Raw genomic sequence first — 13333 nt, 5'->3', positions numbered from 1 at the left:
TTGATGAATCCCAAATTGAGCTGATTTTGAAAGTTCCTGGAGTTTTTTGACATGAAACAGAAGTCCTTTAAAGCAGGACAAATCACTATGAATTCCTGGATGGTTCAGATGGGCATAGACAGGCTACAACTCATCTCTATAGGAAACAGGTCCCTGGAGAAAAGGGAAAGAGAGGGACAGTAGGAATTGAATGACTGTCAGTTTCTAAGTATGATTTAAAATGAATTATTTTGACATCATTCAGAATGGCTGTGGCCCTGAAAGAAGACTGAAAATAAGTGCAGAGAGAGAGAGAGAGAGAGAGAGAGAGAGAGAGAGAGAGAGAGAGAGAGAGAGAGAGAGAGAGAGAGAGAGAGAGAGAGAGAGAGAGAGAGAGAAATGAAATCAGATTAGCATTCAGGTAGAGAAATGTTTCTAAGATAGGTATTTCTTGTTTCTTAAGGAGGGTGAAAAGAAGGCCAGGTAAATTCAGAAAATAGAAGAACATATTATGTAACACTTGCCTTTGTAAAAAGGTAATTTAAAAATTCTAGTCTTTGCAACCCATAAAAGCATTTTGTAGTTCAGCAGAAATTCTGCTTGAAGGTGAAAAACATATTTTCCCTTTTAATTTATGCACCATGACTGTGAAAATACTTTCTACTGAAAACTAGGTTTGCAAATGGTATCACGTAAGCAGTGTTCCCTCTAATTTTTTTTTTTTTTGGGGGGGGGGCGAAAAGTATAGTGTCTGAGCGGGAGTCTCTTTGGGACTGGGCGGCACAGAAATAATAAATAAATAAATAAATACTGTGTGTCTATAACAGTGAGTTCATAATAGGGCAACTCTATCAATATCAAAATGCCACTTAAATAGTTGAGCTAGTTTCAAACTAGATTTTGATTTTCTTTCTCTCTTCCTTACTCCCATTCTTTTTCTTTCTCTTTTCCTTCCTCTCTTTTTTCTATCTGTTTCTCTCTCTTCCTCTCTCTTTCCTTCCCTCTCACTCTTTCCCTCTCGGCTTCTGGGCAGGTTTGGAAAACTCTGAGTTGATGATGATTTTTAAGTGAGCGATTGCTCACTGCTCAGCTTAGAAGGAACTATGCACGTAAGTCTACATATCTATTTACCCACATTATGATAGATAAGACTGACCTGCTAGATTATTAGATGCACAAAAATAGAAATACTGTGAACTATCGCAAAGGAAAAATGAGTGAAGATGACAGATAGCAGAGATGACAGAATTAACTTGTTTGATTAGAGAAAAATCAATGCCTACAATTATCAGTGACTGGAAACCACTTATGAACCCCTTATAAACTCCTTGGAGTTGTTGTTGTTGTTATTATTATTACTATTATTATCATCATCATCAATACAACACAGCAAACGAGATCACTATGCTGGATTCCATATTTCATCACCAGTCGGGTGCTTCCAAAGCACCTAGGACTGCATGATGTAGCGGCAAATTATGTTTGCTGATCCCAGTAAAGCGGCCTTTTGCAATTGACAGATGGAGATTTTGTCAATTCCGATGGTTTTCAAATGTCCGCTGAGATCCTTTGGCACTGTGCCCAGCGTGCCAAGTACCACTGGGACCACTTTCACTAGCTTATGCCAGACTCGTTGCAGCTCAATTTTTAGATCTTTGTATTTCACTAATTTCTCTAGCTGCTTCTCCTCAATTCTGCTGTCTCCTGAGTTTGCAATGTCGATGATCCATGCTTTCTTTTTCTCCACAATCAGAATGTCTGGTATGTTATGCTTCAGAATTCGGTCAGTCGGAAGTCCCACAGTAGTATTGCTTGCTCATTTTCGACCACTTTTTCGGGCTTATGATCCCACCAGTTCTTTGCCACTGGTAGATGGTAGTTCTGGCAGAAGTTCCAGTGGATAATCTGTGCCACAGCATCGTGTCTATGCTTGTAGTCAGTCTGTGCGATCTTTTTTGTTTCATCTGTTTCTTTACAGAGTCTGCACTTTGGATCGTTTGTTGATTTTTCAATTCTGGCACTGACAGCATTTGTTCTAATGGCCTGTTCTTGTGCCGCCAGTATTAGTCCCTCAGTCTCCTTTTTGAGTGTTCCACTTGTAAGCCATGACCAGGTCTTTCTTTATCCACTTTGCCTTCAATCTTCTCCAAGAACTGGCCATGCAATGCCTTCTTCTTCTTCTTCTTCTTCTTCTTCTTCTTCTTCTTCTTCTTCTTCTTCTTCTTCTTCTTCTTCTTCTTCTTCTTCCTCTTCCTCTTCCTCTTCCTCATCATCATCATCATCATCATCATCATTATTATTATTATTATTATTATTATTTAGATTTGTATGCCACCCTTTTCCGAAATGTATACGTTCTAGAGACAAAAAGAGGAACATTCTTTCTCTGCCCAAAACAGCATGGGAAGATATTATAAATCTGTGCATGTAAATGGCATGTCAATGTTCCATCTAATCAGATAGCAGCACCAAAGTGATCTTGCACCACCTGATCAAATGGTTTTAGGAATTGTTTATATTATATTTTACTGAAAGAGTAGTAGATCCTTGGAACAAACTTCCAGCAGACGTGGTTGGTAAATCCACAGTAACCGAATTTAAACATGCCTGGGATAAACATATATCCATTGTAAGATAAAATACAGGAAATAGTAAAAGGGCAGACTAGATGGATCATGGGGTCTTTTTCTGCCGTCAGTCTTCTATGTTTCTATGTTTCTATCTAATTTTAGAAAGTTGCTAGGCTCTTTTAACCATGTATTCTTTTGTTAAATTATAGTGCAGGAGTCTATATGGACATTAATGCATTTGTTGCCTTCACACATATTATCAAGCCAGATCTATTTTTAACTATTATTTGTTGAATGAAACAGACTGACCCGATTAAACAAAGAACATTGAAATGGAAACAGTCTGCATATTATGCTAAATAAAAAAAGCAAACTACTGTAAATAATAGTTCGGTATATGTAAACAGACCAGTGGAATATGTTTTGAAGATAGCAGAATAATTGCAGAATATAATCATATAAACATAGTTTCTCATACAGTGCCAGAGCTCCACATGTTTATTCAGCTCTTCTTCGGGTCAATTTACTCAGCTCCTCTATAACTCCACTCAGACACAATTCTTTAGGTCTTGAAGAACTTTCTGATATCTGATTCCATTCTTTCTAAAAAGAACTTTTTTAGAAAGAAAGCTAAGTTCATGAATCTTGTTCACTTTCTCACAATTATAATGGACTTACTTTGGAAATGTAAATTTTCCAGAAACTTGAAGGTCTGCAGAACAGTTTTCTTGAGTACAAAATCTTGCAAAGACAAACTTTGAAAGAAGAACAGAAACAAAATTTTAGAACAATTTCGAACATATATGTTCAAAAATACTTTTTAACATGAAATCCAAAATAACCAGTAAGAAAACATTGCCTGCCTTTCAAAAATTACAATGAATTTGGCACCCTCCATTTCAATTCATGCCATTCTGTCTCGACTGAAGGCTCATTTTAGGCAGCTTTTTGAACCAATAATTACCATGGGTATATTTTCTTGAGGAAAAAAAAATAAAACACATACCTGAAAAGGGGGTTCATAATGATTGAAAAAAAATTGTATTACATTATGAAGTAAAATCCAAAAGCAAAACCAAGAAAAGAAAAAATAAAATATAATCCAGAGGGCAGCTTTTTTAAATAAAAGGCTGCCTTTTATAATCAAAGATATATAGTCACCATACCAAATGTTCAAAGTAGCCCTTATTAATTAATAATAATAATAATAATAATAATAATAATAATAATAATAATAATTTATTAGATTTGTATGCCGCCCCTCTCCGAAGACTCGGGGCGGCTCACAACAACGATAAAAACAATATTATACTGGCACAAATCGAATATTTAAAAAAAACTAAAAAACCCTATCATAATTAAAAACCAAACAGCACATACATACCAAACATAAATTATAATAAGCCTGGGGGAAAGGTGTCTCAAATCCCCCATGCCTGGTGGTATAGGTGGGTCTTAAGTAGTTTACGGAAGACAAGGAGGGTGGGAGCAGTTCTAATCTCCGGATTAGAACTGATTCCAGAGGGCCAGGGCCGCCACAGAGAAGGCTCTTCCCCTGGGGTCCGCCAGACGACATTGTTTAATCGACGGGACCCGGAGAAGGCCAACTCTGTGGGACCTTATCGGCTGCTGGGATTCAAGCGGTAGCAGGCGGTTCCGGAGGTACTCTGGTCCAATGCCATATAGGGCTTTAAAGGTCATGACCAACACTTTGAATTGTGACCGGAAACTGATCGGCAGCCAATGCAGTCCACGGAGTGTTGTAGATACGTGGGTGAATCTGGGAAGCCCCACGATGGCTCTCGCAGCCGCGTTCTGCACGATCTGGAGTTTCCGAACACCTTTCAAAGGTAGCCCCATGTAGAGAGCGTTGCAGTAATCGAACCTCGAGGTGATACCACATAAAGCTTCAGATGTACCACAACACCAAACACAGGTGTTCTTGTAAGAATATCTAGTAAAAAAGTTGCAAAACCCCTTTCCGACACACCAACATGTAAAGGTACAAAACCCTAAAAACAAGCAATTTGGGCATTTGTGCCAGCAAACCCCCAAATATTTCCCCCATCATGAGTAAAAAAATTACAATAATAAATTAAATAATTAGCCAGTTGTTGCCAGTTCACAAAAAAATAATGAAAAACAAAATAATTAGCCAGTTGTTACTAATTCACAACAAAAATAATTAAAAACAGCCATATCACATTGCCTTATGCCAAGACCCGCCAAAATTATGGATAATGAGAATACTGTACTTCTTTTAAATGAAAGTGTTTCCAAAGCAAAGTGATAAGAAAAGAAGAGAAGGTGCTTCACTTTTGACATTTTTTTTGTTGGATGTCACTAGGAAAGTTCATGTGGAAACAAATCCCTTTGACCTTTCACCACAACAGTATCTAGAGAGCATGTATAAATTTAAAGCAGCTGTTACGTTCAACTGCTTTTATTTCCTTTATATTGAAAAACTGTGTATCGGAACACAAAAATATTTGCCTTGATCCAGAAAACTATGCCAGCATCAGAGGTCCTATGTTGTTATGTCTGAACTACTGCCTGATGTTTTTGTAGATTCAGGCAATAAGTCAGTCATTTGGCTTAGTGTGTAGCGACTGTTTACAGTTTGACATTTTTAGAGCCATCCAAATAGTACACAAAGCTATAGGACTTTATCATGTCTCAGTTACATTAAAATAATGGATGAATCACAACAGCATATGATGATTCATGTTCCATATGGTTTTAATAGTTACAGAATTTAGCACGAACATGTGTTTTCCTTCTGCATGAGAAAATGCTCTTTCGATAGTTTTATGTTATAATGTTATAAAATCTATAGTTTAGTGTAGCCAATACTACTTCAAAATCAGCTCCATCATCAAGTCCATATAATTAGGAAAAATCCTTCTGATGAGGATCAGAAACAGAAAAGTAGCCCATTGCAACTGCTGTCCACCAGCTTATTAGACTTTATTTACCAATGTACAAGCCAGCATGACATACCTTGCTGCGCACAATATTATCCTCTTTCCGTTGCTGAAGTACTGGCTGGAGTGGCTGGAGTTCATCAGCATTTCTCTTCTTCAAAACATGGTGTCCCAGGTGATAGGTAGCTTCAACATGTATAGGAGTTTGAATATCTCTTACATCTTTCTAAGCATGGTGAAATCAAATGAAAGAATTGCATAAAACTGAAAACAATATTTACCAATCAACAATATAAGCTATTTCTACATTTCAGTATTTCATTTATTTACTTATTCTTTCATTCATTCATTCATTCATTCATTCATTCATTCATTCATTCATTCATTCATTTATTTATTTATGTTTGTTTGTTTGCCCCTATCCAAGGACTCGAGGTGGCTTATCATGAAACAACATACAGCATTTATTTATTTATTAGATTTGTATGCCGCCCCTCTCCGTAGAATCGGGGTGGCTAACAACAGTAATAAACAGCATGTAACAAATCTAATGTTTAAATAATTTTAAAAACCCTTATTAAAACCAAACATACACACAAACATACCGTGCATAAATTGTATAGGCCTAGGGGGAAAAGGGTAGTTCAGTTCCCCCAAGCCTGACGACAGAGGTGGGTTTTAAGGCGCTTACGAAAGGCAAGGAGGGTGGGGGCAATTCTGATCTCCGGGGGAAGCTGGTTCCAGAGGGTCGGGGCCACCACAGAGAAGGCTTTTCCCCTGGGTCCCGCCAGACGACATTGTTTAGTTGACGGGACCCGAAGAAGACCGACTCTGTGGGACCTAACCGGTCGCTGGGATTCGTGCAGCAGAAGGCGGACCCGGATGTATGCAGCATGGCAGCATACACCCCAAATCTGAATTCTCTCTTATAATACTTCTAAGAAAATCTATTCAAAAGCAAATCCCAGGCAACAGTATGTAAAAAATGAAGCCAAATAGCCTGAACATTGCATATTTAAGAATGTTTTAGCATATTTTTAAAATTTCTGTTAAGATTCTTCATTATTATTATTATTAGATTTGTATGCCGCCCCTCTCCGTAGACTCTTATTTTATTGCTCAAGAAAGATATCCTTCCCCCTATAGACCACACTGATTACCTGATCAATTTATAAAGCTCACACTGAATCGTATTTAAATGTTTTCAGTCCCTTAGATTTACTGTACTGTAATACAGATTGAAGTACTGCCTATATTGAAGTACCAAGGAAGGATGAAACGGCAATGAAGCTGATACGTCATTTCTCTTTGGTACAGTCCTGCTTTTCCTAGGATGTTAGTCCCATTAAGCATAATGGAAGTCATTCTTAATTAAAAAATAAATTTATGTTTAAATTCAAGAAATGGAATCTTGCATGTTACAGTAATTACTATACTTTTATGCTGGAATCAGTATATTTTTTTTTACATTTACTGAAATATGGAATGTTTTATATTATGTTTAACTGCTTCTAAAAAAAAATTTATACAAAGTATCACAGATTATATTAACATTGATTAAATTATTCTCTTGATGTGAGAGATAGGCTGTCACTTATTGGAAGAACAATCAGCGACAACCTATCTCTCACATTAAGGGAATAATTTAATCAACTTTAATATAATTTTTGACACTTTGTATAATTTATTCTATACAGGTTCCATGCCCTAATTTTCAATAACAAGTTTGTTTCAATCAGCTCAAATGTGTTCCAATTCATTCTGATTTTCCATAAGGTTTCCTTGCATCTGCTGTATATTATTTTCATTACACCAATTAGCTATTAATTTCTCAGGTGTTGAAAAAAAAAAGCATGATTTGAAAAGTGAAAGTTTGATACCTGGCACCAAATTCACTTAACCTCAGTGTCTTCTGACAAGTTCAAAAGTTGCAGGAGGAGAAAGAAAGAACTGAAGAAGCTTCTTGGATGAGAAGCAAAATGTCTTCAAAGAAAACCAAGAAAACCCAGTTGCCTCTTGAAAAAGCACCTTTGGGACAACCCATGACCTGGATGACTGAGAACCTCCACAGTTGACTTGTGATAGATGTGAAACATAAGTTGTGATGCAAAAAGCAAAAGTGTCTATTTTCATGACTTGAATAAACCTTGGCAAATGACCATGGTCAGAGTTTGCTGCAGGTTCCCTGACAGGAGTCAGCTACAGCTTTTTGGATAACCTTCTCAGTGTATACTTCCATCCCAAGAAGTCTATGAAGACAATCTTACCCTCATGAATGCCTGATGGGTTTTGCATGTAAAATTGTTGTTGCTATAGATTCGGACACTTCCAGAAGTGGCTTCAGAGGTTCCATTAGAGGAAAAATAAAACCTTGCTGCAGTTTCTGGCCTTCTATTAATATCCAGGCTTAGATTATAAAGCAATACTGTAAAAAGATTTTTTAAAAAGAATAAAATAAGAGGAAGGATTAAAAAAATCTTTTAAAACATTTTCATATTCATTAAAGTGATGGTGAGCTACTACGTATGTTAACAGCAAGTTCATTTTCAGGATTTTCTGTCCAATCTTTGGAATATTACTTTTTATTAAATCTTAAAAGAAAAAAAATCAGAATATATATTCAGAGTCTGGTGTGTGTTTGTGAGTGAACATGTAAATAATGAGGGCACATAGAGGCTTACCTACGTAACCTGGAATGGTTTGGCCAGTATAGTTAAAACAAATCGTTAGATTAACGCACACAGCTGGTTGTCCATTTCTCACACAGTCCAGTATGGTTCGGTTTACAGAGTTGAGGTGTTTCAAGGATGCTTCCACAATAATTACAGCCCTTGTCCTTAAAAGGGAAAATTTGTGATCACAAAACGTTCTATCAATATTAATAAGGCCGTGGATTCCATTTTTTTATGACACAAACAAGGATTTAGATTCTAACAGATCAAATGACATATTAATTAAATATCACGCATGTCTAATTTATTATTTAAAAGCAGACAAGATCAGAATTATACAGAATTGAAAACAGAGATTGACTTTTTCTTTCCTTGCTTGTCATTCCTGCTCAAAGTGCCATTTGCCTTTCTGTGTAATAACATAAAGAGAATTTATAGAAAGGCAGAGATGGGGATGAAAGAATTGGGAATTGAGAAAGTTTGATGAAGAAGTGCTACTTTTCCTTTCGCTTTCAAATCATCCTCTGATTGTTAATGAAAACCTAATGGCATCTAGTATACAAGATGTGATTGTGAGAGATATAAATTCTGAGGTCCCCATTGCTTGGAACATAATCATTCCATATATTAAAGATTTAGGTGATATACTAATGTTATAGCTTAATAATTAAGTTCATAGTTTAATAAAGAGTCTCATGAAATGATAGATAGATAGATAGACAGACAGATAGATAGCACTACCACATTTTTCAGAATATAAGACACTTTCCTCCCTAAAAGAGGCTGAAAATTTGGGTGGATCTTATACTCTGAATGTAGCTTTTCCAAGCTTTTTTCCAGCCCTAACGAGGTGCTAATGATCTTCCCAGCTTCCTGGCTTTTCCATTGCTACTCCCTCCAAAGAAGGCTTTTTTCCAGCCATAAGGCTTTTTTTTCATTGCTACTCCCTCCAAAGGTTTTTTTAAGCCCTAACCAGAGGATAAAATAATGTGCTGAAGCTGACCAGACTAAGGACACTAGCCAGATGAATACCTAGTTGGCAGATTTCCACTCCCTCTATTTTCTTCCCCAATAACTAAGATGCATATTATACTCCGGTGTGTCTTATACTCCAAAAAATAAGGTAGTTAGATAGATAACAAATTTTCAGTTCAGTTCAATTGCCTCTAACTCTAAAACATGTTTGACCCACCTCAGTAATACAGCAGAATCTGACAAAAAAGCTCCAACTGCTACATCTGTAAAACAAACAAACAAATCAGGAATACAGTTTTTGGACTGAGGCATTATAAATATTCTTTCTGGCACTTCTCTTTTATTGTACATTCATCTCTGGACTACATCAAAGTGCTGCTTGCACACCATTAATTACAGGAATATACTGATATATGAAGAAATGTTTTATGATTAGAATGTCTGAAACATATTTAGCAATATATGGCTTTATTGTTTTAATTAATTAATTTACTTCTGCTCCAAATCCACAAGAAATCTGAAAAGGAAGAAAGTATATTGTATATTGTGGTCCAGCTCCAGTGGTCCTTGGAAGAAGCCAATTATCTAGGCCCTCAACAGTCGGGTTTCAGGCCCGGTTACAGCACGGAAACTGCTTTGGTCGCGTTGATGGATGATCTCTGGCGGGCCCAGGACAGGGGTTTATCCTCTGTCCTGGTGCTTCTTGACCTCTCTGCGGCTTTCGATACCATCGACCATGGTATCTTTCTGCGCCGGCTGGAGGGGTTGGGAGTGGGAGGCACTGTTCTTCAGTGGTTCTCCTCCTACCTCTCCAGTCGGTCGCAGTCGGTGTTAGTGGGGGGTCAGAGGTCGACCTCTAGGTCCCTCCCTTGTGGGATGCCTCAGGGGTCGGTCCTCTCCCCTCTGCTATTTAATATCTACATGAAACCGCTGGGTGAGATTATCCAAGGGCATGGGGTGAAGTATCATCAGTATGCCGATGATACCCAGCTGTACATCTCCACTCCATGTCCAGTCAACGAAGCAGTGGAAGTGATGTGCCGGTGTCTGGAGGCTGTTGGGGTCTGGATGGGGGTTAACAGACTCAAACTCAACCCTGATAAGATGGAGTGGCTGTGGGTTTTGCCTCCCAAGGACAATTCTATCTGTCCGTCCATCACCCGGGGGGGAATCATTGACCCCCTCAGAGAGGGTCCGCAACATGGGTGTCCTTCTCGATCCACAGCTCACATTAGAGAAACATCTTTCAGCTGTGGCAAGGGGGGCGTTTGCCCAAGTTCACCTGGTGCACCAGTTGCGGCCCTATTTGGACCGGGAGTCACTGCTCACAGTCACTCATGCCCTCATCACCTTGAGGCTCGACTACTGTAATGCTCTCTACATGGGGTTACATTTGAAGAATGTTCGGAAACTTCAGATCATGTAGAATGCAGCTGCAAGAGCAATCATGGGCTTCCCTAGGTATGCCCATGTTACACCATCACTCCGCAGCCTGCATTGGTTGCCGATCAGTTTCTGGTCACAATTCAAAGTGTTGGTTATGACCTATAAAGCCCTTCATGGCACCGGACCAGAATATCTGCAAGACCGCCTTCTGCCGCATGAATCCCAGTGGCCGGTTAGGTCCCAAAGAGTTGGCCTTCTCCGGATCCCGTCGACTAAACAATGTCGGTTGGTGGGACCCAGGGGAAGAGCTTTCTCTGTGGCGGCCCCGACCCTCTAGAACCAGCTCCCCCCAGAGATTAGGACTGCCCCCACCCTCCTTGCTTTTCGTAAACTTCTTAAAACCCACCTCTGCCGTGAGATATGGGGGAGCTGAGACATCTCCCCTTGCCTATGTAGTTTTATGTATGGTATGTTTGTCTGTATGTTTTTTATATAATGGTTTTTTTTTAGCTTTTTAATGTAAATTGTTATTTTAGACTTCAATATTAGATTTGTTATAGTATATCATTTTATCACTGCTGTGAGCCGCCCCGAGTCTACAGAGAGGGGCGGCATACAAATCAAATCAATAAACAAAAAAACAAATAATTTGTGCAGGGAAAAAGGGTCACTTGGACATAACCACCCCTGGTCTTCACACTTTGAAAAAGATTCTTCAGGTAGTTTGCCTCAGTGACATCTGTGGGATCTTACTGAATCTGTCAGAATGAGGAAAGCATGTATTGTGGCATCATGGCACAAATTCCACTTCTTTGGGGCCTCTATACAATACAATATCCAAAGTAGAAAAAGAGCAGGAATTGCATCATGATGCCATAGCACTGCTTTTATCAGTTTGACTCCCTCTTTTACACATGCTGCTGCTTCCAATTTCATATGCAATCAAGAACATATGGAAAAGTCAAGAAACCTTGAAGCATATCCTAGTTTCAATGGGCAAAGAAAAAGCATTTTCCCTCTAGGGACGTGCAGATAAAGTTAGTGCATGTTTCCTAATTTCTTCTGGCACCATAGAACATACGGCCCCTCTGTCCTTCTGTTGGTTGCCTGAAGGGGTCTGATGCATCACTCCGGGTAACACCCAGTTAATGAAGGAGTTATAACAAAATATTCCCATCAAAAAAGCACTTTCCACAATATTTGAGAGGAAGCATTGGAAGAGAATGATATACATTCCGGCTGTACTGTAAATATACCAAGTGTCCAGTCCACTTTCTTATTTCTCTTTGCTTTCCTAGGAAATATTTACTAGAATTGTTGAAGGACTTATTCTGTCAGGAAATGTGATTAGATTACAAACTACCTCTAACAATGTACAGGAAAAGAAGGACTTTGTCAACATCATTAGCATCTGTGCTGGCACAACACATCTAATCTTCACTTCATACTTCCTAAAAGTCTAAATTAGATAGTTAATATGAGTACTATAATAATGATTTCTTTATTTTCATTTCACTCTTCTTTTGAATCTTCTCTTTATAACTTCTCAAGTAAAATCCTGCATGTAGAGGCTATTTCTTCAATGTGACAAATCAGCTTGTTAAAATATCAGTGAATATGCCTGCATGCTTCTGTTCTCAACTTAAGATGCTAGGAACATTTGTAAGGACACTTCAGAAAGCATCGTCACTGTTTCTTTTTGGTTTCTCAAGGATGATGCTCATAGATAGAGGCTTCTATAGTGCAGAATTCACAGTGCAGCAAGTCATGAACAAAATTGAACGATGTGGTATAGAGAAGGAGCAATAGTACAAACAAGTCTTGTTCATCAGTACCTAAGATGTTTTTCATGATATGACCATCCTCTTTATTATTATGGCATTCTTCTGGATCAGCGGACTCCAATGGACCCCACCAGTGAAGAGTGTTGATTTGAGGCATCCTGTTACATTAGTCTTTCTCCTTTCAGGACATAAACAGCTGTGGTGTGCAACAGGACTTGATTCTCTAACCTTAAACAATTTAACATTTATATACCACTGGTGAAGTCAGCAGCCAGTCTGGGATGAAGGATATTGCACCCTGCTAGTCCAAGCTGTATGAGGATATTGGGGAAATCCTTGTCCAATGTCTTGAAGCTGTGTAGTCAGCTGTGACCATGTATGGTCAAAGTAAGTTCAAATTAAATCCTTGCAAGATGAGCCATGATCACACTTGCTCTATCCCAAACTTCAGTGTTCACTGCAGACAGAAGTACAATTCTTCCAAAGGATGGCTTCGTTGTTTAGGATTCTTCCTGGAGTTGTCTGGTAGAAAAGCTAATAGAGGATTAGAGTTGGGAGGCTTTGCCCAACTTCAGTTGACACATTAATTGAAAGAACGGGTCTTTGAAACTTTTTTGATCAGCAGGTTTTGACAACTGGGACTCATTCTCTTAGCACCCCAAACTTAAAAGACTGCAATGCATTCTATATGAGACTGCCTCTAAAGATTATCTGGAAACTATTACTCTTCCAAAAATGTAGCGATCTGTCTACAAACCTGCTAAGTTGGTTCTGATTCCAATTCAAGGTGCTGGTTATAAACTTTATGTGGCTTATCTTCTAGGTCCCTCTAGAATTCAAGTTTCAAGTTTTATTGGATTTGTATGCCGCCCCTCTCCAAAAACTCGGGGCGGCTAACAGCAATCATAAACAGTATACAATAATAATCCAATACTAAAAGCGAATTAAAAACCCCTTAATATACAAAACCAAACATACATACAAACATACCATGCATACAATTGTAAAGGCCTAGGGGGAGAAGAAATCTTAATTCCCCCATG

The 13333-nt window shown here is 38.4% G+C and overlaps 1 protein-coding gene across 2 annotated transcripts in view; it reads right to left on the bottom strand.

The window, feature by feature from the left end:
• The window catches only part of ITGA4 (integrin subunit alpha 4), a 54987-nt gene that overhangs the window by 21591 nt on the left and 20063 nt on the right, over positions 1–13333 (bottom strand). For both annotated transcript variants that reach the window (XM_070731874.1, XM_070731873.1), the window contains 5 exons: positions 9338–9383; positions 8155–8309; positions 7741–7898; positions 5550–5699; positions 3228–3304 (listed from right to left, as the gene is read on the bottom strand). In XM_070731874.1, the coding sequence (XP_070587975.1) occupies positions 3228–3304; positions 5550–5699; positions 7741–7898; positions 8155–8309; positions 9338–9383 (586 nt within the window). The remainder of the gene's footprint in view (positions 1–3227; positions 3305–5549; positions 5700–7740; positions 7899–8154; positions 8310–9337; positions 9384–13333) is intronic.

Source organism: Erythrolamprus reginae, chromosome 1, assembly GCF_031021105.1.
Source record: "Erythrolamprus reginae isolate rEryReg1 chromosome 1, rEryReg1.hap1, whole genome shotgun sequence".
Lineage (NCBI taxonomy): Eukaryota > Metazoa > Chordata > Lepidosauria > Squamata > Dipsadidae > Erythrolamprus > Erythrolamprus reginae.
This window is presented reverse-complemented; position numbering and strand designations above follow the sequence as displayed.